Source organism: Lycorma delicatula, chromosome 12 (assembly GCF_047948215.1).
Source record: "Lycorma delicatula isolate Av1 chromosome 12, ASM4794821v1, whole genome shotgun sequence".
NCBI lineage: Eukaryota > Metazoa > Arthropoda > Insecta > Hemiptera > Fulgoridae > Lycorma > Lycorma delicatula.
Window position 1 is genome coordinate 12,067,400 of NC_134466.1, and position 25,785 is coordinate 12,093,184.

The window sequence follows — 25,785 nt, forward strand, 5'->3', positions numbered from 1 at the left end:
CTCTTTAATTTTTCTATCTTTCAATTCATTTGAAAATTTATTTAAAAATTCAATTGGGTTCCTCAAGTCTAAGTGTGTCTTAATAGATTCTGCAAAATTAGGTATTATATTTGAAATACTATCTTGTCTAGTATTAGTTTCTTCTATTTTTTCCAACAGTTTATTTTTTACATCGGATTTCATTAGAAAATCGTTCATTAACTTTTATTTGTTTGTTCTCTAATTGTTCTAATTTTGTTTCATTCAATTCTACCTTTTCCTGTGTCTCAATTAATTGGTCTTTGACATTATTTTGTTTTTCACTTAAATCCCTAACACATCCCACAAGTTTATTATCTAAGTGACCCATTTCAGACTGACAAATTGCTCTGTTTAAATCTAATTTCTCAGTCACCTTTTCCTCAAAATTTTGAATTTATTTCGTTACTTCATCCCTAATCTCACCCTTGGCATTATCTATCACTTCTAAATTTTCCTTCTTAATCATTTCAATTTCCTTGGCTACATGTGCTTTAAACTCCTTTCCCATAAGTAATTTTATTTTCCAATCTATTTATGTTTTGACAAATAGATCAAAACATAATTCTTGTGCATGCCTATTATTTGATTCGTCTATCTTGCTCCCTAACTCGTTCACTATTCTCAATCCTCAATAGTTATCCGTACCTCCTTCTTCTAATTGTACGCTAATTTGATTGTCTGTTTCTACTAAAACAATTTCCTCTAAATTATCACTCTCATTTTCATCATTTACTGCCTCTAAAAGAACTGTATTGGCAGAGTACACGCTTTTTGCTACATTACTCTCTTCTACATCCCTACCATTCTTCAAATCCCCCTGTTCTAAATTTTCCCCCATTTCTTATTTCCTCATTACTACCCTCACTTATCTGTCTGTTTTCACTGTCCACACTACTCCTACTCTTTTTGGCTTTACTTCTAGTTTCCAATAATACAATAAGTAATAATACAAAAAAAAATTATCTTACAACTATTTTATTATATTTTTTTTTTTTTAATTTTATTCTAACATTAAAATTCCTTCCAGTAAACATACAATCCTGGCAGGGTCGCCACTTGACCATCCACACTTCACCCTGCACCGATGATGTGCCAAGAACGACACAAAAAAAAATGAAAATTTTAATTGGTCTTATAAAATTATGACTAAAATACTGAAATTGTTTGATTTTTTGATGATCTTTTTTAAATGAAATGTAACACGACGCTGAGAAATTTGAATGTTTGAACAAAGAAAACTTTATTAACATAATTTATCTTAAAATAAATAATTTTTATACTAGGATTCACCCTTTGATGCCGGCCGGATGCTTGCTACATTATAAAGAGAAAGTCATCTTTACACACATTCGATGCTTCACCACGTTATTCATCTCCCACCATTCACAACATATACGGTCGCCGATCTTAATTTTTTGATACTGCTTCTTACATGTCCAGAGTGAGAGTGCCAGTGTCCTTCCCACACACTTACTAGCTGGCCGGAGAAAAAAATAATTACCTTCCCCTTCCAACAAAGTTTTTTACATTACAGATCGCATGCGCGAACTTCAACATCTTAATAATACACATCTACTTAATACTAGTAAAAAAACACGTTACTTATATTAAATCTAATACAATGTCATACAATTAAATATAATTTACAATGTCAAAAAAAACGTTACTTATATTAAATCTAATAGAATGTCATACTATAAAATACAAGTTACAATGTCAGGTTTATTTTTTATTCATGAGGTTTGACATGCTTCAAAGAACATTTCTGGCTGACAGTGAGACAGTGAGCATGTCTCGACCCCATTGTAGTGAGGCTATGGTAACTCTGGCAATGCTAGAGGACCAGCTGGTAGTGAGGCCTGGGCAAAGAGGGAAGTGGAAATTTCACCGTTCTCCTTGTGTTCAGAGAGTGAGGTCTCACAGGTAAATGAAGGGATTCCCACCCGGGAAGTTAGACTCGACCCGTTGGTCGAGGATTTTGTGGCTGCTTAGGGTAAATCTGGCAGTTCGTATGCAATGCTGGGTCATCAGAGCATAGATAACCTTCTAGACTTTGTCAAAGGTCCCTGCAGCATCAGTGCGGGAGCGAGGAGCAGAATATTGCCACGTTTACGGCATGTTAAGGGTGTTCTTTCTGTTTTGGCAGATGGATTTGAGAAGTTGGCCTCCAGGCCCATGGAGGTCAAGGTAGTACAGGTCCCAACGCCTGCTCCAAGACAGCAGAAGCGATACGCTGATGGCCAAAGACAAGCGTGAGACTAGTCAAGCCTCGAAGCAGCTCAAGGATATTTTTGTAAAGAAGTCTGAGGGGTCTGCTTAGGCTAGTAAACAACTCAAGGAGGATTTCCAGGTCACTCTTCGTAGAGACCGGAAAACACTCAAGATTAGGAAAATTAAAGAAACCAGCAAGGGTCTGGTAGTGGTTGCGAATGACAAGGAGACAGTCCAAGTCATCTCTGAGTCTCTTGAGGTAAAGAAGCTAGAGGTTAAGGTCAACCCGAAGCGAAAGCGTAGGCCCTGGGTCATTGTCTACAACATTGACTGACGGCTATCCGATGAGGATGTTCTGTCTCTCATTAGAGAGCAGAATACCGAAATGGATGAGGCCGACTTCAAGATAGAAAGAGTGTAGGCTACTCTTCAAGACTGGTAAGCGTGATGTCCAGCAGTATCACGGCGTATTTGAACTTGGTGCTGGTCTCTTTAAGAAGTTTGTGTCTGAGGGTAGGTTGTATGTTGATCTTACGTCCTGTAGGATTAAGGAGTACATGGATGTACAAAGGTGCTTCCAAGTGCTGTCGTTTTGGCCACAGAGCCAAATTCTGTAAGTATGCGTCGGTCTGCGCCCATTGTGGCGAGGAAGGTCACAATTGTAATGACTGTCCACAGAAAGCTGAGGCTCTGTCGTGCGTCAACTGTAAAAGGTTGCACAAAGAGTGCAAGCATTCAGTCAATTCTAAGGACTGTGGCTGTTACTTACGTGCAGTAGAATTGCATTTCAATTCCTTGGATAGCTAGTATCCTTCCTTGAAGTCTGGTGTTTGTATGCAGAGTTAGGAAATTTGTTCTTGTGAGTCTCAGGGTTGTTTTCTGCAACGCCCATCGCAAGCTGGGTGATCTGCCAGATCATTTTGTGTCTGTTCTTTGATATCATGATCTATTTCCTCTCTGATGCAGAGTGCTGTAGGTTTATTTCTTGCGATGCTAAATTGGTTCTTTGGCAACAAATAGGTTATGACTGTAGGTTTCTAGTGTGGTAAGACTCTGTTAGCAGAGTCACTTCCGTATCAGACAAGAGTGGATCTGTCCTTTATTTTTGTTAGTCTCAGTCTTAAACTGAGTTGCCGTCCTTTTTGATGGTGTGGACCTGGTAGAGTCTTACTTTTCCCTGTGGTTTTTACCACTGTTGTCTACTTCACTGGTTTACTGCTCCTCTAACCTGTGTTGGCATTTGTGGGTACTTTGTCCTGGTTAGAATCTCAGGTGGCTAGGGCTTCGCCCAGGCAGTTGAATTGTCCAGAGGTAGGCGGGCTAGGTATCATGCCTCGATTAGATTAGCTAAGTTTCAATGGAGGTCGGGCCTGGGAAGTTTACTCTTCAGGTGCGATTACTAACTTTAGCATGGCGATTGGTAGAATTGGAGCGCACACTTATTATGGGCGTAATAAGTGTAAATGTTGGTTGCGATCAACCTAGTGCTAATCCGAGCAGTCCTCAAAGTTGGAGCTGAAGTGGGAGACTAGAGGTTATACTCAGTTTCCATACGGACCAGGCGTCCTCTGGGACTTTAGTTTATGCTGGGTGCACTCCAATCACTTAATTAACGATATGTCGTTGTGGCAATTTAGGCTGAATTTGCTGTTTGATATGCTGTTGTGGCATACTTGTTGCATTTTTATGTACTGTTAGTAATTACAGTTTAGGGCTTATTAGTGGTGACAGGTGCAGGGTCTTCGTTCTTCCGTGTGTAGGCTTGTAGCTTAGTTCCTGAGGGTTACGTGATAGTATTAGGTGTCTGATGTTTTCTTTGAAGCCAAACCTGACAGGGGCGAAATTACTGATGTACATGTCCTTCAGGGCTTCTGCATCGGTGGCATTTCACGAGACCGGACTGAGCATTGTGGAATGTGATCAGTTTGAGGGCATGAAGATGACCTCCGATAAAGCCACCCTTGGCTAGAAATGGAGGAGGGGGTGGTGTAGCGACCAGACATGCTACGAGGAGGAATCTTCTCCCCTCGGAAGGGAATTGAGATGGTCCGAGAGATGGCGCTACTTGTATTGACTACAGAAATTTAGTTCACGAACTTTTCAGACCTACTGTGTACACAATCTTAACTTTGGTTAAAATCACAGGCTACTTCTCCAGTACATTGGCTAATGACATACATATGGAAAAATATAATAAAAATAATTAAAGTTAATAAAGAAGTAACAATAAAAATTTTATTTTATATGTATTAAAATAATAAGTAATTAATTAATTGAAATACCCTGGTATCTTTTGCTAATAAATAAAAAATAAAAATGTTTGTATCCATGTCAGTAAATAATTATACATCGCATATGTTGTATCAGATTTGAGTTTCTCCATAATTAAAAAAAGGAACTGCTCCAGTGTTTATCTGGAAGAATCAAGGGAAACTTTGTTCTGAGAATCATCACAAAAGTTGTATTTTTTATTTTTAATAAAACAAGACAAAAGGAAAATAGAAGTGAGAATCTGTTGTATTACAATTTTTCTCAAGTTAGGGAAGAGTTTCATTAGTGTTATTCAAGTAGTGGATTGAAGAAATTGACAGTGATAAGAAATAATGTACCTACTTAAATAACAGTTAAAATGGAAATATTATCACATGTCACTATTCATTTTTCTTATTAATAAATTCATTATTTCTTAGTTATCATTAATTTCAATTTAAAAAAAAATGATTTTACAGGTTTATGGAATCAGAAGTGGAATTACATGAAGTGCTGCAAGAAATGCATGTAGTTGCTACTGTACCTCATTTGTATAATTTGGTTGTAGAATTAAGTGCAATACCGTCATTGCTGGAATTATTAACTCATGAAAATACTGATATTTCTGTTGCAGTTGTTGATTTACTACAGGTATATTAGTTTATTTAAATATATATCTTTAGCCGACCGATTTAACAAAATATTGTATGAAATTTTTCATATACTATTAGAGAGCCAGTGAATATTTTATTTATTTTTGAAGAAAATTTTGTAATTAGTTCTGTTGTACTGTAAACTACTCATGAAATCGATTGACAGGTAACCATTATAATCTGATTGCTGTCTCAAGCCTGATTTCCCTTTTTACTAAAACTGCCAGACAGCAAAATTTGTAGAAATTAGGTTCTTTAAATGATAGTGGTAAGGTTTGTTTTTTGTATTTTGAAAAATTTGAATACCTTATTCAATAAAAACTGGTTGTTAGAAATAAATATTAGAACTAACACCTTGCAAAATGAAAACCGATTTAACTGCAGAATATTCATTTAACAGCATTATATTATTATCATATAAGTAAAATTATATGATTATTTACTTACTTATTATTTACTTACTTATTTATTTATTTTACTTACTTATTTATTTACTTACTTATGATTATGAACAAAATGATAATGTTATTATTTGAATGTTATAGTAATTAGAAATATGATACCAAACTGTACAATTAAAATAGGTTTAGAATTTTTAACAGCATCTTTTTCAGCTAATGTGATTGTAATTAATTTATAGAATACACAAAAATAAATTCATCAAACCAAGGATATAATTTACTTATGTATTACATAATTTTTTTTAAACAAAAACAGTCGTTCATTAAAGAACATTTTTGAAAACTTCTCATGTTTTTTCTTTACTTTATAATCTCTATTAATTTCCTTTGCAGAGGTTTTCATGAAAAATTAATTTAAAGCAAAACTAAATACTTTAAAACTATAGTAGTGTTAACAGTCTTAGTTATTAAAATAAAATTAAATTAAATCCTGCTGCTGTTATAGGATGGCTACTGCTATATAATGAAACTTATTTTGGTACCATATATTTACCATTAATGTAAATTGTATAATAATTTAAATTAAATTAATTGTTTCCATAAATGTTAAGTTTTGCTTGTTTATTAATTATAATTTTCTTTTCTTACTGATTTGTTAAGTTGATGTGCTTTCTACATTTGATAAATATGTTTATTTTTCCTTATGCGATCAGTATAATTAAATTTTTTTTAATGGTATTTTTATGCCGATAAATATTCCTAAAAGTTTTTTTCAAAGAATCTGTTTATAAAGGAATATGATACATTCCTATGTAGATTTTTTTTTCAATTTTGGTTTCCACATTGTACTCTATAGACTCCTGATTTATTGTAAATATTAGATTTGTTTTAATAATTAATTTAAGATTTTTTTTTAGTTTTATTTTAAAAACATCTACGCAAGAACTACTACATGAAAATAAACAAGAACAAAATGAAAGAAATGAAATGTGGTAGAAATAATGTAGATGGATCACTAAATATAAAAATAGGAAGGGAAAAGATTATGGAGATTGAAGAATTTTGTTATTTGAGAAGTATAATTACTAAAGATGGACGAAGCAGGAGTGATGTAAAATGCCGAATAGTATAGTCGAAATGATCTTTCAGTCAGAAATATAATTTGGTTACTATAAGTATATGTTTGGAGTGTAACTTTGTATGGAAGTAAAACTAGGATGATCGGAGTACTTGAGAAGAAAAGATTAGAAGCTTTTCTTCTCAAGTTTTCATCTCACCACAAATGTGGTGCTATAGGAGAATGTTAAAAATCAAATGGGTTGATAATATGACAAATGAAAAGGTGTTGCGGCAAATTGAAGAAGAAAGAAGCATTTGGAAAGATAGAGTTAAAAGAAGAGACAGACTTATAGGCCACATCTTAAGACATCCTGGAATAGTTGCTTTGATATTGGAGGGACAGGTAAAAGGAAAAAATTGTGTAGGCAGGCAACATTTGGAATATATAAAACAAATTGTTAGGCATATAGGATGTAGGGGATATACTGACATGAAACAACTGGCACTAGATAGGGAATATTGGAGAGCTGCATCAAACCAGTGACTGAAGGCAAAAAAAAAAATGGTTTGTTTTGCCACTATGAACTATACTATTACAATTAATTCACTTTTTCAGCTTTTTCATCCTCACCCATTTCATCATTTCTCAGTGTTTTTCTTTATTTCTTCTGTCCAGGTAATGTTACTTCAGAATTTAAAAAAAAAGCATAATCGATATAAAACAAAAAATAATGAGAATAATTCAATAATAATAAAGCATATAAATGGTTTGATTATTATATAATAAGGTGACAACACAAATGAGATTAATTAGTTCTAAAATAATGAATCTTTTAAAACATTAAAAACTGACTTGCTAATAAACTAAATGAAGAACTTATTTAAACTTAAAATAACTGTAAAGAATTAATAAAAAATTTTATAAAAACAAAATCAGCTCTACATTCTCTGGACTTTTAAAAATTTGTGAACATAATTTGCCTATTCCCTCATTATGAATGCACTTGCTGAAAAAATTTATAAAATCTTTTAAAAGACATTTTAAAACTTAAAAATAATATATGAAAATCAGTCATTAATGAAGTAATATTATTAAACACTTTTTCTAGCGAAAATTGCTTTAAAATTTAGTGTGACAATTATTTAGATGAATATGACATTACAACTGGCTCAACTAAATGGCATTATGTCTGAACTATTTTTACTGTTCATAGAAAGTGTAAGAGCTGCCAGATTTTATTAATATCTGTAAAAGAAAATTATAGATTGGATATGATGTTGATAAAACAATTCTGGTATATACAATTAGTGAGTTAATTCAGAACATGATATAGCTACTAATTAACAACCCTACTTTTCATGAAACATTTAACGCTCTTCAGAAATAATTCTTTTCATAATCTGAGATGTGTGTTTAAAGTAAGATTCATTTTGAAATAAAACATAAGTGAAAAATATGAACAAACATTATTACCTGAGCAAAAATACTAATTTATTTACTGCTTTTCTACAATGCTGTCTTCAGCTTCAACAAATTTTGCAACAAAAGTGGTCTATGATCATTGTGACAAGCAAGACGCAAAACTCAAAAACCATAGCCATAAGCTTCTTTATCAAAAGTTCTTGTTTGAACTTTTTTGGTCTGAATATTGATGATAAATGCTGGAATTGCATTGACTGCTGCTTTGTCTCAACATTTGAATAAAAAATGATATTTTCAAAAATCTATGGTAACAATGTGATGATGAAACAATTCATCACCTTTATTTTCATAATGCCATAAAAATTCATGTGCTGCAGCAAGAGTTTTTTTGTATTCTTTAATGTCTTTGGTACTCCATCTGGCACACAGTTTTTCAGTCAAAAATTCATAAATCAAAGATAGTTGTGGAGCACCGGATTTCTTGAATCTTTTTATCAACTTTTTTAATCGACCATCCATTATCACTGATGGTTGGATGCTACATTTTTCATCATGAATCTTCTTGATCATCTTTGATCTTCTCGATATGAATGGCACCACTAACTTACTTTAGCAACCGTCATAATATTCAGCCATAAATGTCACAAATTTGCCTGTGAATTTGTATTTGCAATCAAAAATCAGATTAATCTTGTACTTCTCACTCAGCAGTATTATCACAAATTGTAGCACTAATTATAAATGGTTGAATATAAGTAACTAATGACAAAATGATTAAATACTTGTTGCTGGCATCTTAGTTTTGATTGAAATAACTGAGCTATGCTAGTGTCATCTGTTTATAGGTAGCGAACTCAAAATGGATCTTACTTTAAAAACACGTCTTGTATGTTCTACTTTTTAGGTATCTGTTTAAAAATAAATTAAGACCGGGTATATCACAAACCAATATTATCAGTAATAATAAATCAATTCAACTATACCACCAAAAATTAACATAATACTACTTTTTTTATGAATAATAGAGCTATAAACTATAATTTTGAGAATATAAATTTGAATTAACTAATGAATTTAATAAAGTAGATGGTTATAAAATGGTAATAATGTACAGGACATTTAGTATTATTTCAAAGGAAAGATTAAGTTTCTTTTCTTGGGTCATATGATCCTCTCTTTTACTGTTTAGCCTCCGGAACCACGGTAAGGTATTACTTCTGAGGATGATAAGTGTGAATAGAAATGAAGTGTATAGTCTCAGGTCAACTACTGCTGAGAGATGTGTGTGGTTAATTGACCCAACCACCAAAAACACCGGTATCCACTATCTAGTATTCAAATCCAAAATAAAAATAACTGTCTTTACTAAGATTTGAACCTTAGAATCTTCGACTTCAAAATCAGCTGATTTGCAATGATGATATTTGACTTTTTTATTTTTAGTTACATATCCATTATTGATGTACAATTAAATTTTATTTATTGACGACAGACTATTATGAATGTAACAATTTTAATTTAAATAAAATTATGCATTTGAATTTGAATTAATATCTTTTGGAAAATCCCTGATGATGGAGTAACGAAAGTACTTGGATATATACTTTTAAAATTGTTGGTAAGTGGAACTTTAATGTATACAATTCAATAATAATGTTATAGCTACAGTACAAGGCTGCAGTCATAAGTGAAAATTTGGATTCGGTATTAAGTTACTCATCCTCATCCTGTATAAATATACAAATTCCATAAAAAATCATTTCAAATTTGTTGTTACATTAGTTATTAAAATACTATGTCAGATGTTGCATTAATATAGTTAACATGTAGAATTGGTCTATAAATAGGTGTGTATATTAAGTTTGTTATTTTGTTGTGTTTATAGTGGATTTTTATTAAAAATTATTTACTACAACATATTAGAAAATGGTTTAATAGTAATATTTTTTTTTATATATATATATTAGTATTGTATATTTTATTTGCTAATTATCTTTATTTTTTGTTAATTTATTAATTAGTGAGAAGGTTTGTTGGAAAGTGATATTTTCAGATTAAAAAATAATTTATTTTTACATATTTCATTTCTTGAATTTTTATTATTTTCTATAGTTTTTTTTTGAGTTATTGTAGTTTTTGTTGAAAATCGTCTTGCTTGCTGAGTTGTAAATAATTTATGCTATGTTATATACGTATGTATGATCACTGTGATTTTTTTGCATTATAGAAACAATATTTAAATTTGTTTCTGTGTGCTTTTAAAAAATTATTTTTAAATAAATAATACATGTGCACATATACACACAATATATATATATTATGTATATAAGATACATATAAGAATCCAGTATCCAGTTATGGTACATAAAGAATTGTAGTGGTGATCCTCTCTCTGTTTAGCCCCCTTTAACGCCGTATGGTATTACTTTGGAGGATGAATGAGGATGATATGTATGACTGTAACTGAGGTGTAGTTTTCTATAGTTTGGATTGACCATTACTGGGATATGTTGTTAATTGAAACCCGACCATCAAAGAACACTGGTATCCACGATCTAATATTCAAATCCGACAAAAGTAATTGCTTTTACTAGGATTTGAACCATAGAACTCTGATCTTCCAAATCGGCTGATTTGTGGTGATCCTAAATCAGAAAAAGTCATTCTCTAAAGCAGCATAACCGTTCTCAAGCATAAGAAGTTCCCTTGCCATTCCTGTTAAAAAGTGAGGAATGAATTAGTTGTTGAATTAGTTAGCTGTTGTTTTCTTCACTCTGTCATATCAATGTCTCATGCCTACTGAAATATAGGTGATAATCAGTCTTCCCAGTAAATCTTTACTTGGCCCACCACAGGGACTGGCTGTATAATGGACATTGTTACTGTCAGTGAAATTGTTATTTGAATATTACCACTTATTCCTAAGATATTTGACATACATTACAATCATAAGAAAGATTGTGGTATTCATGTAGTATAAAGTGAAATTTTCTGTGATAATGTATATGCTGGGGAAGAAGGATAAGTACTCTTACACCAACTTTAAAATCATATGATAAAGTTAAAAAAAAAAAAAATGACATCAAATTTATATACATTATGAATGTAGAGCACTAGTTTTAAAAAAAGTTTTCTTTTTTATAAGCTGATTTTTGTTTTTCTGCAAAGGAAATGACAGATGTAGATATACTTCATGAAGATAAAGAAGGAGCTGATATTTTAATTAATGCATTATTAGATCAGCAGGTTTGTGCTTTACTCGTGCAGAATCTAGAAAGGCTTGATGAAAATGTTCCAGAGGAAGCCGATGGTGTTCATAATACACTCGGTAAGTTTACTAAGTTCTTTAAGAAAGAATGTACTTGAAAGAAAGAGAATTAATCATGATGAAATTAGATGCTGATCTGAATAAATTATTATGACTGGTATTATTGAGAAACTGTATTAATAGATGTTAAAAAAAATCTTAATTTGACCCATATTGGGTTGTTTTATATTGAAGCTTTATTCATGATCAAATGAATCAATTTTAATGGTTGCCTTTTTTTTAGTTTTATAAAGAATCTTTTTTTTGGTGCTTTCTTAATAAGTTTCTTCCTAATAATGTCACTGGAATATTTGTAAAATGACAAATAAATATTATTAAATGTAATAATATTTATTACATGATCATGAGTTTACTCTTTTTATTTATGTATTTGTTGAATTTTGAATGTTATAATTTTGTCTGAAAGCAATTTCAGTATCTTTTAGATTATTCGCAATTTTATGAATTACTCTATTCAGTAGGTGTGAAGCATGGTATAAAGGATGATGAATAAATCTATTAATTTTGCTGCTTATGGTTTCTGTGTGTTTATCAGATTGCAAGCCTCTATCCAATGTTAGTCCCAGGTATTTAACATTATTAGCTTCTTTAATAGTAACATTGTTAATATGCAAGCTGTTGTGAGTTGTGCAGAAATTTTTGTTAAAATTCATTTAGTTGCGTTTAAAATGTTTTCTTTGATTTTTAATTTTTTCATTATCATTATTTTGTATTGAATTGTAGCATGATGTCTAATCTGCAGTCAATCTAATCAAGTATTTTCACATTGAACTTCAAGAAAATTAGTTTGAAAAATTGAGTTAATAAATAAATAATATATATTACATTCCAAAATTTAATGTGTTAGTTTGTACATGGTAGTAAAAACATCAATTAATTATGTATGAAAAATAAGCATTCATGCTTATTTTTCATACTGTCTGCATTTTTTTTGCAGGCCATCAGTATTTCAAATAGAAATTAAATAAATAAAATAAGCTTTTAAAACTGAAAATACCCTTCAATATTATTAATTCTTTAAAAATCTGTACCAAATTAAAGACTATATTTTTAATTTGTACAGAAAGTAAAAGTTAAATAGCATTACATATTTTTTAGTATATTTTTGGTTTTATTCTATTTTATTATTTATATTTTGTTTTATTTTCTTACTTCACTGCTTCATCTGCTGTCTAATCTTTCCTCTAAATGACTTAATCTACGAGGTGTGTGAGAAAAGTATTGAGACTGACTTTTTACTTACCAAAGTTTTTATTTTTTTCAGACATTTTTTTTTCGGACCGATTTCGCACAAACCTTTCTCATGTCCAAATCATTTGTCAAAAGTTGATGTACAGTGAAAGTGTTTAAATTTAACTGTTCACTCATCATCCTTATTGTTAAACAATCATCTGATCTCACAAGAACCCTTACATGTTTAATGTTTTCGTCAGATTTTGAAGTTGAAGGTCTCCCTGAGCGAGGTTGATCTTCAACGTGTTCTCGGCCTTCCAAAAATGATTTTTGCCAGCGGAAAACTTTTACTCTTGATAAGGAATGTTCCCCATAGGCCTGTTTCAACTTTTCAAAGGTCACACTTGCGAATTCCCCAAGTTTTAACACAAAACTGATTGCACAATGTTGCTCTAAATTCCGATGCTCCATTTTCATAACACAACAAAAACACAACTTCACTGATGGCGCTGTCAAAAATAATGTGTTGGTTGAACAGTGTTGAAACTCGTACTGCGCATGTGGAAGGGATGAACAAACCGGTCTAGCACAGACCGGTAGACACAGCATTGTCAGATCGCTCGCAGTGTTACCAATCTCATTACTTATCTCACACACCTCGTATTATGATTAACATCATTACACTTTTATTCCTCTGCTTGTTTTTTTCATCTCTTACCTTTCCTTCTATGTACATATTTTTTTTGTCACTTTTCTGATTTTCCTGATTTTTTGTGATTCTAAGTCAGAACTATGCACTCATTTGTACAGTTATAAAACTTTTTAAAACAATTTGGTCACAACCTTTTGGTTCAATTTGACCACCCCAATAGCTATTTTTCATTTTGTTCTTAGGTCAGTAGCTAGGGAAACTCTTATCACATCATAGATGTGATAAGAGTTTATGTGATAAGAGGAAATGGCAAAAGCATAAAATGTTAAAACCTTACATTTTTCTATGTGATTATCATAAGTTGATATCGATGGTCAACAAAATCTTTTGTTGAATTCTGTTATTATTCTTTTTAATTTAAATCGCTCAATTTTTTCTCCAATTTAACATAAGATGTACCTTTTTTATTGCCAAAAAATCACTGTTAATTTCATACATAACCTCATTACAGCCAATGTAAAATCGTAAAAACAATAGCATCATGGTGATATGTTAGAAAGTTATTAAAGAGTTGTTTAAAAGCACAACACTAACCCATCTCTTGCAATTTTTTCTTTCGGGTCATTTACTTTATATATAGATGTATAACTTTTTTTACTTGATGTATAATATTTGTATAATAACAAAATGTTAATGGCCAGTGACAAGTTAATGAGGATTCTGTATAGAAAGTCATATAGATATAAAGAAAAATTTCTTTTCTATAAATGTTTTAGGAAAATAAACCCACAATCTTTTTCTACAAAAAGATTGCTTAGATTCAGAACTACATTTGTAGTTGATCATGGAGTTTACTCTGTGTACTGTTGTTAAGGAACAGTGCTATAATTGATGATTAAAATCCTTCTGATTTGTTTGAAGTTTTTATATAAAACATATTTTTACCATTCTTCTTCTTTCGTTATGGCTGCTTAAGGACCACATAACAATTTTATTCCCTTATCTTCCAGTACTCTTTCATCATTTTGCTAATACATTATTTTCTTTCCTTAGGCCACTTTGTTCCAATTCTCTTTTCTTTCCTACCTTGGAATCCTATTTTTTGCACTTTCCTAAGAAACACATCTTTTTCTGTTACTTCATCCTCTTTTATGTTCTTTTGTTATAGATCATATTTTGATTTCTTGGATTCAGCTTTTTAATTTCTGTTTTCAAAGGTACTTGAAAATCTGTTTCGTTAACCTGTTATCATTAATTCTATATAAGTGCCCAAAGAAAATCAATCTTCTTTTACTCATTGTTTCAGAAATGTTTTAATACACTTTATCATTACTTCTTATTTTCCAGCCTTTTGGTTTTTAGTAGACCCAATATTTTCCTAATAATTCTCTCTTAATTTATAATTTATAATTTTATAGTCCTAATTTATAATTGATAGACATTCATTAAGTGATAGACAAGCATACAAACTTTCTGTTTTAATTACGGTGTTATAATGTTTTATTTTTGTACTTTTTGATAAGCATTTTTTTATTTATTTTCTCAGTCAGACCATGTGCTCTTTGCATTCTACGAATCCTATCATCTATAGCGGATTTTCCTAATCCATTTTCTTGGATTGTCTTCCTTAGATATTTCAGTTTTTTAATCTTTTCTATTGTTAAGAGTGCACCTGTTTTACTAGCTACTTCTTCTAAAAGATTAATTTGTGTTGGCACGTCTGCTAGATTTTTGGAAAGTATGATAAAATCATCTGCAAATGCTAGGCAAGTTTATTTCAGTAGATTTATTCTTCCTCTCTAACTTTATCAGTTAAGTTTTGTATTGTTTTAGTTACTCGTTCCAAATTCTTATTTTTTCCAACATACAATTAAAGAGAAGTGGTGATAAACCATCACCCTTCCTAACACCTGTTTTTATTTCAAAGGGTTTAGAATTTTCTCCCATGAATTTAACTTGTGATGTGTTTGTGAGAGTTTCAGATATTAGGTTAGCTAATTTTGCTATAACATCAAATTCTAGAATTATTTTGTCTAAAGTTTCTTTATCAACAGTCAGTTTTTTAAAATCGAAAAATACTACAACTATGTCTTTAGAGTTAAGCATTCTGTGCTGTATTATTGATTTTAGGAGAAATATTTGTTCTGAGCAGGCTCTGCCCTTTGCGAATCCACCCTGAAATTTACTTATTTCCTTATATAAAGTTGTTGTTTTCCTTATATAAGTTGACTTTGTTCAGTAAAAGTTATGTTGTAGGCAACTAGTAAGGGAGATATCCCTTTGTAATTATTAACATCTTGCTTATCTCTTTTCTTGTAGAGCAGACGTATTAGAGCCACTTTAACTCTTCTGGCATATTTTCTGTTTTACATATTTCTTCAAAAAGTATTTTTAAGTCTCTTTTGATTTTTGGTTATGACCATTTCAAAAGTTCAGCTGTTATGGAGTTCTCCCCACTAGCTTTGTTATTTTTTCAATGTGTTAATTACACTTATAATTTCTTAAGAGGTTAATAGTATTCCATTTTCAATAATAACTAAAAATTCTAATTTATTGATTGATTCTGAACAATTTAGAAGTTTATCAAAATATTCTGCAAGAATTTCACAGTTTTTAGAATTACTTAGGCCTATTTTACCATCTCCTTTTTAAAACGGATACTAGGTGCTCAGTATCTATTTAGTTTGTACTTGAAAATTTTATAGGAATTTCTAGAGTTGTATCTAGCAAACTTTTCCTACATTTTCACAAGCTGGTATTTTTCGAAAGCCCTTTTTGCTCCTCTTATAATTCTTGCTGTTTCTTTTCTTTGTTGTTTATACTGTTCATGATGTTCTTTCTTTCCAGAAAATTTTCATTTTTTCCATTTTTCGGGTCTTTTTACTAATGCAGCTTCACGTATTCATTCCACCATACTTTTTTTTTAATCTTTGCTAAACCAAAAGTCTTTTTAGCAACACTGTTTATTTTTCTAGACAGTAATGCTGATCACTTTTATTTTGGATATTTTTGTATCTCCTGAAACTGTTCTATTGTATATCTCATTATAATAATTCTGTCTATATCTCACTAATTTCAATGTTTTTTTTTTTTTTTTTTAATTATAAAAATTTAGTAATGATCAAAATCAGTGGTGTACGCAAGAGGGGTTCCGGGTTTGAACCCTCCCCTTTGAAGGTTTAAATTCTTTAATATTAGGCCTATATAAAATAAACATACTATAAATACACATATATATTTGATTATCTTTTTTAAAAATCCATTGTATGCTCTCCTATAATTTCTCACTGTCATAGTAACAGAATCTATCGACATAAGATCCAGTCCACCGTCCTTCTTTTATAATTTAATCCTCATACTTGGAGTTGCAGCATGTACAGTACATCACTCAACGTGTGAGCTGTAGCCGTCATTCAGCATTCTGAGAAGGCAGCAGTGCTCTTACTGTTGTGGTGGGTATCAGAGTATATATCCCTCCTCATATACTAAAAGAGAGGAAAGACCATCAAAGCCGTGCTGCTTATTAAGAGGGTACTATAATAATACTGACTTTGTAACAAAATAAGGCCAACACCATTTGTAAATTTTGTGCTCTTTTTTCTCCAAGAAATGGTGTTGGATCTGGCAAGCAATCCTTAGGTTAACTTTGTAGTTAGAAATTTAACAGATTTCTGGAAGGATTCCGTCGAATGATTTTCAGAACTTGAGAAGTGTTTATCACAAAGAAAGTTTGGAGGTAGCTGGTACTTCGATCGAAATTTCATGTGAGAAGAAAAAGTCAATAGATGTGCTAATAGATACTGCAACAACTGAAAAGAAACTGGAGAACGGGTAAACTTATTCCTATTATTGAGAGTATTTTTTTTTGTGGGAAACAATGCATCGCTCTGCGAGGACAGAGGGATTCAGGACGAACAGAGGTTGAGGTCAACCAAGAACCAGAAGAAAATGATTGCAATTTCAGGGCACTTCTTTGCTTTCGAAGTAAGATTTTTACTGTATTAAAAAATATGTTGACTTTTAGTGTTGGAAATATGCAGTACACCAATCCTGGAATACAGAATGAAATAATTGAAGTGTGCAATCAGGTCATGATCTGATTGTTCCAAATCTCATGAAAGAACTTAATGCCTCCAGTTGCTTCTCTATTCTTGTCGATGAGATGTCAGACATATCAGGCTTAGAACAATTATCACTGCATGTTTGTTATGTTGTCAGAGAAAATTTCACTGTTAAGCAAAACTTTCTACAATTCGTACCATTAAAAGGTGTGACCAGAAAAGGAATTGCAACAGCGACATTGGACAAGTTGCATTCATTAAATGTAAACATAAATAAAATTCATGGTCAAGGGTGTAACGAGTTACGTCTATGTCAGGAAAAGTAAACAGAGTCCAGGCACATGTAAAGGAAATAATTCTGTCAGCTTTTTATGTTCACTGTTCAGCACACAGCCTCAACTTAGTTGTATCCAGTGCTTGTGAAGTAACAGCTATTAGAAATTGTACGGGTACAGTATTGAGTCTGTACGAATTTCTTAATACCCCTAAAAGGTAACATGTTTTAAAATTGGCGATAAGTGAAATGGAAACTACAACTTAATTAATGCCTTGAAAAACTCTTTCAACTTTGTGCAACACATTGGTTGGAAAAGTATAATTCCAAATTCACTTTTATGTGCTTTGACTGACTGTCAATTTGTGATGTCACTGTTTTGTATTCAGAGACTATTTTCTTTAAGTCTCCCATTGTGTAAATTCCTGCAGAATTCAACTATTGATTTCATAGAAGCAGTAAACCTTGGTGAAGATATTAACACTGAAATGAAATGTATACGCAAAAATGTTAAAGAATTTTCTAAAATTTTCATTTGTGCTTCTGAAGTCTTGAATAGGTTGGGGTCCTCCATTCAAATTCCTTGCATGGTACCTTGAGTAAAAAGTCGTACAAACTTGGACTTATCATCAGCGACACCAGAACTTTACTTCCGTGTCTCTACTTTTATTCCATTTCTGCATACCTTCATATCTCAACTAGATTCGAATTTCTTGAAACACAAGGAAATATTGAAAGACTTTCAGTTAAGTTTCCTATGAACCCAGACCTTCTGCCACTGCCATCTCAAGATTTCTTATTTCACTTCTCTCAAAGAATTCTATGCCAGTGACAAGAAGCGGTTGCCAGGAAGACCTGAATAATGAATTAAAATTATGGTATAGAAAAATTGCATGTCTTGAGAAGGGAGACCAATCAAAAATGGTTGTAGATGGGTTAATTATGTGCAGTCCCAACATAATGCCAAATACATTCACTTTGTTAGAAAACTAGCTGTGCACATGTACAAATGAATGATGTTTCTCAACATTACGCTGTCTAAAAACATATTTGCATAATTCTTCTCGAAGTACATGTTTAAATGGATTAGCACTTCTTAACATACATAGAAACTACATTCCAACTGTGTAAGATGTGTTATAATAAACTAATGAAAAAGAAACGTCGTTTGGACATTGTATTGTGAATGCTGAAATTTCCAAATTTAGTAATGTAATATACTGTAGGCTACATACATTATAAATATTATATTAATTTAACTACCAGTATTCTTTTTAAACAGTGATTTTTCAAAACAATAATACAGTACAGTAGAGTACTGATTTGAACGTTTGTGACAACTACATTCAATTCTTTATTCCAATTCTTTTGTAGAATGTGGATTCATCAGTGCCAAGTTTCATTCTTCAACATTGTTAAGTTCCATATTGACATGTGTTTAATTAAATTTATTTCATTATATTTGATTGCTTCCATGGATTTTATATGTTATGTAAAGTGTCTTATCTGACCATTGACTAAAATATATGATTATTGTGTAGCCTAAGTGTAATAATGGCATGTGACACTGACACAAGCATTTTTATTATATAAAATGAAATAGATGATAAAGGTTTTTAAAAAAATTGTAGCGTAAGACTGTGAGAAAAATATGTGATAGATTTTATTAGAGTATTTATAAATGTGTTATATTTGAATATTGTAAAATAAAATATTGTAACATAATATAATAATAATAATAAAATAACACATAAAATTTAAAATACTGATGTCAATTGTAAACAGTTTTAATAATGAACCCCCCTTAACAAAATTCAGCTTACACCACTGATCAGAATCAAATTCTCTACTTCTTATTTATTTTAACATTCATATTATCTTTAATATTTGTTTTTTGGATAGCTGCATGATCTAGCTGAAATTCTCCTACGTTAGGATTTGGAGATATCCATGTTTTAGCTTTCCTTGGAAGTTTTCTAAAGAATGTTGACAGTATATTAAGCTGAAAAGCTTTATAGAGATAATAAACCTTACAATAATTTTTTTTTGTTCTGTTATTCATTGTTTTTGTTGGTTATTAATATTATATTTTTATTTTGTTCTGGATATTCACAGACTATATTTCTAAAATTTCTTTTTCTGTCTATTTTAGCATTGAAATCGCTCTAGAGTATTTAATATTTAACTTCAAAATTTTGGACATTTCTTCTTCTAAAAGTCCCAGGATTCTTTTACTTTTTGTGGATTTTTTCTATTATCTTCAATTATGGCCGCATAACAATTGATGAGGATGCAATTTTTGTTTTTATTTTTAATTGTAAGAAGGGACACCCTTTCGGAACTGGATTTGAATTCTGGCACATTATCTAATATTTTCTTATTTATATAAAAAGTGGTACCTGATAATGGCATACTTTTCATAATTTTGATTGCAGGTTTACCCTTAAAAATGCTGTAATTTTTCATTTCTGTTTCATTTTTATTTAAAAATCTGGTTTCTTTTACTGCTAAAATTTGGATTGCACTTTACCATTCTTCAGTAGATTTTTAATTGGCAATACGTTTTATTTATTTTGAAAATTTTTTTTTCCATATTTTCAGCCATATTTGAGAATATTATTGAATTTAGACCTGACATATTAACTGATAGTGCATCTCAAGGATTAATGGCATGGTTGTTAAAGAGATTAAGAGCAAAATTACAGTTTGGTCAAAATAAACTATATGCCAGTGAAATATTATCTATATTATTACAGAATTGTAAAGAAAATCAAGTATTGTTGGGAGAAATGGATGGTATTGATGTACTGTTACAACAGTTAGCTGTAAGTATTTTATAAAAAAAAAATTAATTATTTATTTCAACTAATTTTAAAGTTTTGTTGAAACTCTATGTTTAGAGTTCAAGGTAAATACAGGGTTGTTCATAGGCTTTACTTAGAGATCTCTTAATAGATGATAGCCATCATGTTGATTTACTTACTATGTATCTGTACTTATACAGAATGTCTTAACAAGAGACAGAAATAATTTTAGGACATGATCTACAAATGAAAAAAAATAAAAAAGTTCATATAAACATGGTTATGTATCAGTCACCTTGATTTTGAGTTATTATAGCTTGCAAAATTTTTTGCAAGCTAATACTTGATGTTTGTGGTAAATGCTGCTTCACAATTACTGAATTTAGTAAAAATTTTCCTCAAATTTCAAGTCTGCTCTTTGCAGAATTGTGACATATAGATTGGGTTTTCTTAAGTACTCTGCACAATTGATACTGAAACAATTTACTGATACTCACAAAAGTAAAAGAATAGAAGTAGTGTTTGACTTCTTCAACAGTATCAGAATAAAGGAAGTGAATTCTGGGCAGTAATACTGGAGATGAGACAATGTATTTGGTTCATCAATATTGAGACAAAAGAACAGTTTGAACAGTGGATACAAACAAATTCGCCAGACAAGCCCAAAAATTGAACCAACTACTTTGAGATGACTGCTGTATTTTGGGAGCGTAAAGGAATTTTGTTGGCAGAATTTATGATTGACAATAACCGCAGACGTTTATTGTAAAATGTTGACAAAGCTTAGGAGAGTAATATAGAATAATTGGTGAGCGATTTGAACAAAGGGGACATTTTTTACAACAATACATGGTGTTTTTGCTTCACAGGTGTGGTTAGCACTAAGGGTCCATTAAACAAATAAGAGATATTTTATTATCCTCTTTACAGACCTGAACTCCTAAAAATAACCATCTACAGTGGCAAAAACTTCATTATTGGTTGAAAATCTCTTCTCTCCAAGACATATTTTTAGGCAAGGAAACAAATGGTAGTCACTGGGAGCCAGATCAATCTCATCAACCGTGAAAAATAAATGTAAAAATTCCTCTGGATTGTACAAAAGAGCTTGAGACAATCGCTTGAAATGTTTTTTCGGCATAGTTTTTGGTTGGGCGTGAGCAAACGCAGCATTCTCTAGCATGTAGCTTGTTCATGCAAATTGTTGCACCCGCCTTCTGTTGACATGACTACAGACTCTGCTAACTTGTTTGCTGTCACTCGTTGTTCTGCTAAAAGGATCTTATGCAGATTTTTGTATCATTTCTGTTGTAGGTCACTTCATAAGGGCTTCTGCTGTATGATTCATTGCTAGTGCATGTTTGACCCATTTTAAACTCTGCGACCCAGCTTTTAACTGTTGTATTTGATGGAGAAGAGTCTCTCGATGTCATATCAAGCCCTTCTTTATTTCCTTTGCACTTAAGCCTTTAGAATAAAGTATTTAATTGCTACACGAATTTCCAGTTTCCAAAAAACACCCTAATTCTCCACTTGACAGACTATAAATACCATTCTGAGTGATGCAGCGACTTGAAACTGTTATTGTAAACTAATGAAGAATAGAATCATGTGACACCATTGAGAAATTAAGTTTACTAACACCATCTCAGTGTGAGGCCTGGAATTTTTCATCCCACTCTCTTTTGTATATAACTTGTATATTGTAAAATTTTTTCAATTTATTTTGTTTTATTTTTATTACACAATGGGAGGTTAATTTATAAACAGCCCTCTTGTATTCCAATCTTTGTTAACATTTATGTAAGTTTTATTTTAAAAATCACAGAACTATTATTTTTATATAAATATTTTACCTAATATTTTTCCACAGTTATTTTTTCAAATATATAAAAAAATATTCAGTCCTGAAAACTGATAAATTTAGTTTCATGAAAACAAGCTGAAAAATGTTTGGTTAAAACCAAAAATTTTAGGGGTTTGGAATACGCAGATCCTCAAAAGTTGATTCGGTTATTAAACTTGGAACGTTTAGTAATTCCTTTGGTTGAATAACCTTAAAGATTCACAAATTTTAACTTAAAAATGTTTTTATTAATTATACTGGGAAATTAAACATATGAAATTTGTAAATTCTATTTTTCAGAAGCCTGTTGGCTTTATATTTATTTTCAATAAAAACTAAATTCTCCCTTTTATGTTTTTTTTTTTTTTTTTTTTTTTGCTTTAATTTTCATGTAATGAAATTGTTTTTTTTTATATCTTACCATTAAAGACCTCATGCTAATTTTAAGCAAAACATTTTGTGCAATTTGATTGTACATTCAAGAAAACAAATTTGTGGTAAGTTATAAACACACTTGTATTAGTCAAATTTGTTTTGTTTTAAAATTGACTGACTGTTTTGAATATATATAGTTACTTTTTGTAAATCCTTTCTTGCTCCCATAAACAAAGCTACAGAATCTTATTAATTAAAAAGTTTAACTTTTACTTTCCTGGCTATAGTGAGTATGCTACTATAGATAATAGGACAGTATACAGATTAGTAAAAAGTATAAAAAATTTATCTTTTTTTAAGTTTTGTGTCATAAGGAGATGTAAAAAAAACTTCTTTTCTTTTTAAATAAAAACATATATTTAATTAAATTGTAAATAATTTGAAAAAATTTTTTTATTCTCAATTCAAAGTCATTGCTCCAATTTTTATTCAATGCCTCCAAAGGCATTGAATAAAAATTTTTTGACTTGGGTCAAAAAATCTTTTTTTTTTGTCAAACAAATACTTCTGCATATCTACATTTGTATGTAGATTGGCCTGTATTTTATCTTATTACTGTGGACCCCCATTAGGTGATTTTCTTCAAACTTGGCAGACAGGTACTATCTTCAGAGGAAGAAAGAATTTATTAAATTTTTGCAAAAATTGGATAGTGATGGGGTGTTTTTAACACCCCCACCCTTATTTAAATTTAATTTTAATTAAACCCTTTATTTTAATTTATTTTTCCAATTTAAAAATTTTATTTTGGGAGTGGCTAAAATAAAATTTCATATCTTTATTGCGACACTAGCAAAAAACTAAACTAGAAGAAATTATTTGACAATTCATTTTTTTCCAGTTTTATAAGCGGCATGATCCAGCTTCGACTGAAGAATCTGAAATGATGGAAAATCTTTTTAATTGTGTTTGTTCAAGTCTTATGGTTCCTACAAATAAAGAAAAATTTTTGCGAGGTGAAGGTTTACAATTAATGAACTTAATGCTTAGGTAAACTTTTTCTCTTCTTTTGTTTGAATTTTATTGTTTAAGTTATGTATATATGAATCTTGAATTATTTATTTAAAAGTTACCCATTTCCAATTAGTTGAATAGATTTCCTTAGATTTAGGAAAAAATTAATGGCATTTTGATTAATAAAACTGCTAATCCACTTTGATTGTTGGAAATGTTAAAAACTTCAATTCATTTTCAACCTAACGTTTTACCAAACCAGTGAATTGTTTATTATTGATTGTGTGTGCTATGGTTGTCAATAAATGAATAACAAGAGGCAGGTGATTGTTATAATCAGGATAAATCAGATGGCACATAACATGATTGAACCCCATTGGCTAGTGTATGTACTTTGGAATTAACCTGTTATAACATTGCATGGGAGCTGACATGGGTGCTCATCAAATTGAGGCTAAAGGGTGTTTCAAATAGAGCGCAAAAAATTAACAGATTATGGTGGCAGCTATGATTTAAAAAAAAAATGTTTAAGTATAAATTGTTTTACAGTAGTTTATGACCCAAATCATCATGGAATGCTACACACCTCAACAAGATATACAAATCATAAAAATTTATTATCAAAATATGGAATCTGTTACAGATTCCATATCATGAAGTGCACAAGTATTGTGGCACTTCATTATATTTATGTTGTCGGTATTCAGCCAAACAAAAGCAAATTCATTTTGTTAAAAAATTTGAACAGAATTTTCTCTATCTGATGTTGAAACACAAATTCACAAAATAAATGCAAGGTGTTAGGAGAATATTATTGCTTAAAGTGCAAGAGTTTGTGAAAATTGAAATTGATTTCACATCATTCACAAGAATTTGGCCATTCTTCAACAACTTGGCAAATTTTGCATCAAGATGATGGTCTGCACCCATATAAGATTCAAATTACTCAATAATTAAAGCTTCAAATTTTTGGCATGTACGGTTTGCTGATTGGACTCTTCAGCAGCTCAAAGTGGATTCGAATTTTCATTTTAAAAAGTGGATTTTTAGATGAGGCTCATTTTTGGCTTAATGGCTTTGTAAACAAGCAAAATTACTGTATTTGGGATTATTCCAATCCATAAATGACTCAACGGTGACTATTACATCCAAAAACAATCACTATTTGGTATGTACTATGTGCTGGTAGCATCATTGGGCGATTCTTTTTTTTTTTTAATGTGCAAGCAGATGCTGTTATAGTAAATGGTGTGACTGCTATCAAGCTATGATTTGTGATATTTTGTTTGCAAACTTGGAAAATTTGCAAACATTAAAAATGTTCAACATTATAAATTTTTCACACACCACGTAACTGCTTAAACAGTTCAGTTATTGCATCAAAAGTTTGATGATTGTATAATTTCACAAAATTAGTCACTAAATTAGTTCACCAATTAGTCACTAAGATTGTGTTGCTTGACTCCCTTAAATAGTCATAAGTCTGTAGCAACAAACCACTAACAATTGATGACCTGAAAACAAGTATTTGACACATTGTTAGGGAAATTCGAGCTGATGTCTGTGAAAGTCATGCAAACCTTTTTTGATAGACTTGGCTATGTCAGGTACAGCCGTGGAGACTATGAATGATATTGTTTTTCAAACATAATGTAATTATGTAAGATTCAAAATAATTTATTTTTTTTTTAAATTTGATTTATATTACACATAATTTTTTATCTATTGCAAATTTTACTTTTTGAATTTAAAATGGAAGACCCCTTTACATTGTGTCCCTAAAGTGAGATCAAGGATCTATGCTGCATAGCAGTTGGCCTAGGTGAGATTAGGACCCTGTGGTGTTTATTAATCAGCAGAGCTATTCAGTTTCACATGGTGAATTGACTAGAATCAGGTGACATTTCTGGGTAGTGTTTGGTCATGGTTATAATGATTGGTGAGCTCAAAATCAGATCCAACCCCCCAGCAAAAATTCATTGCTGTTGATATTGATCCCTACTTGAAGCAGGTTAGGTTGGTCCGTACATTTTTTTGTGCAGGGATGCTGAATGAATATTAGATTATGCAATCTAATAATGCGTATTAGATTTTGATTGACAACTGGAATACTGATGGGTAAATAGTACTAAAACCTTTTATGACCCGTTGCACATATGAATAGCAGGAAGAAAGCCTTCAGCATACCAAGATGACAGTTGTGTTGCATTTGTCAGTTGTGTGAGTGATTGCAAGGTAGG

The 25,785-nt window shown here is 31.0% G+C and overlaps 1 protein-coding gene and 1 pseudogene across 1 annotated transcript in view; both read left to right on the forward strand.

Moving 5' to 3' along the window:
• Positions 1–25,785, forward strand: part of LOC142333008 (beta-catenin-like protein 1) — a 47,203-nt gene that overhangs the window by 10,396 nt on the left and 11,022 nt on the right. Inside the window, exons 4-7 of the mRNA XM_075379776.1 lie at positions 4,962–5,133; positions 11,187–11,346; positions 20,108–20,331; positions 23,433–23,581. Coding sequence (XP_075235891.1) covers positions 4,962–5,133; positions 11,187–11,346; positions 20,108–20,331; positions 23,433–23,581 — 705 coding nt within the window. The remainder of the gene's footprint in view (positions 1–4,961; positions 5,134–11,186; positions 11,347–20,107; positions 20,332–23,432; positions 23,582–25,785) is intronic.
• On the forward strand, positions 17,543–18,637 carry LOC142333305 (uncharacterized; annotated as a pseudogene).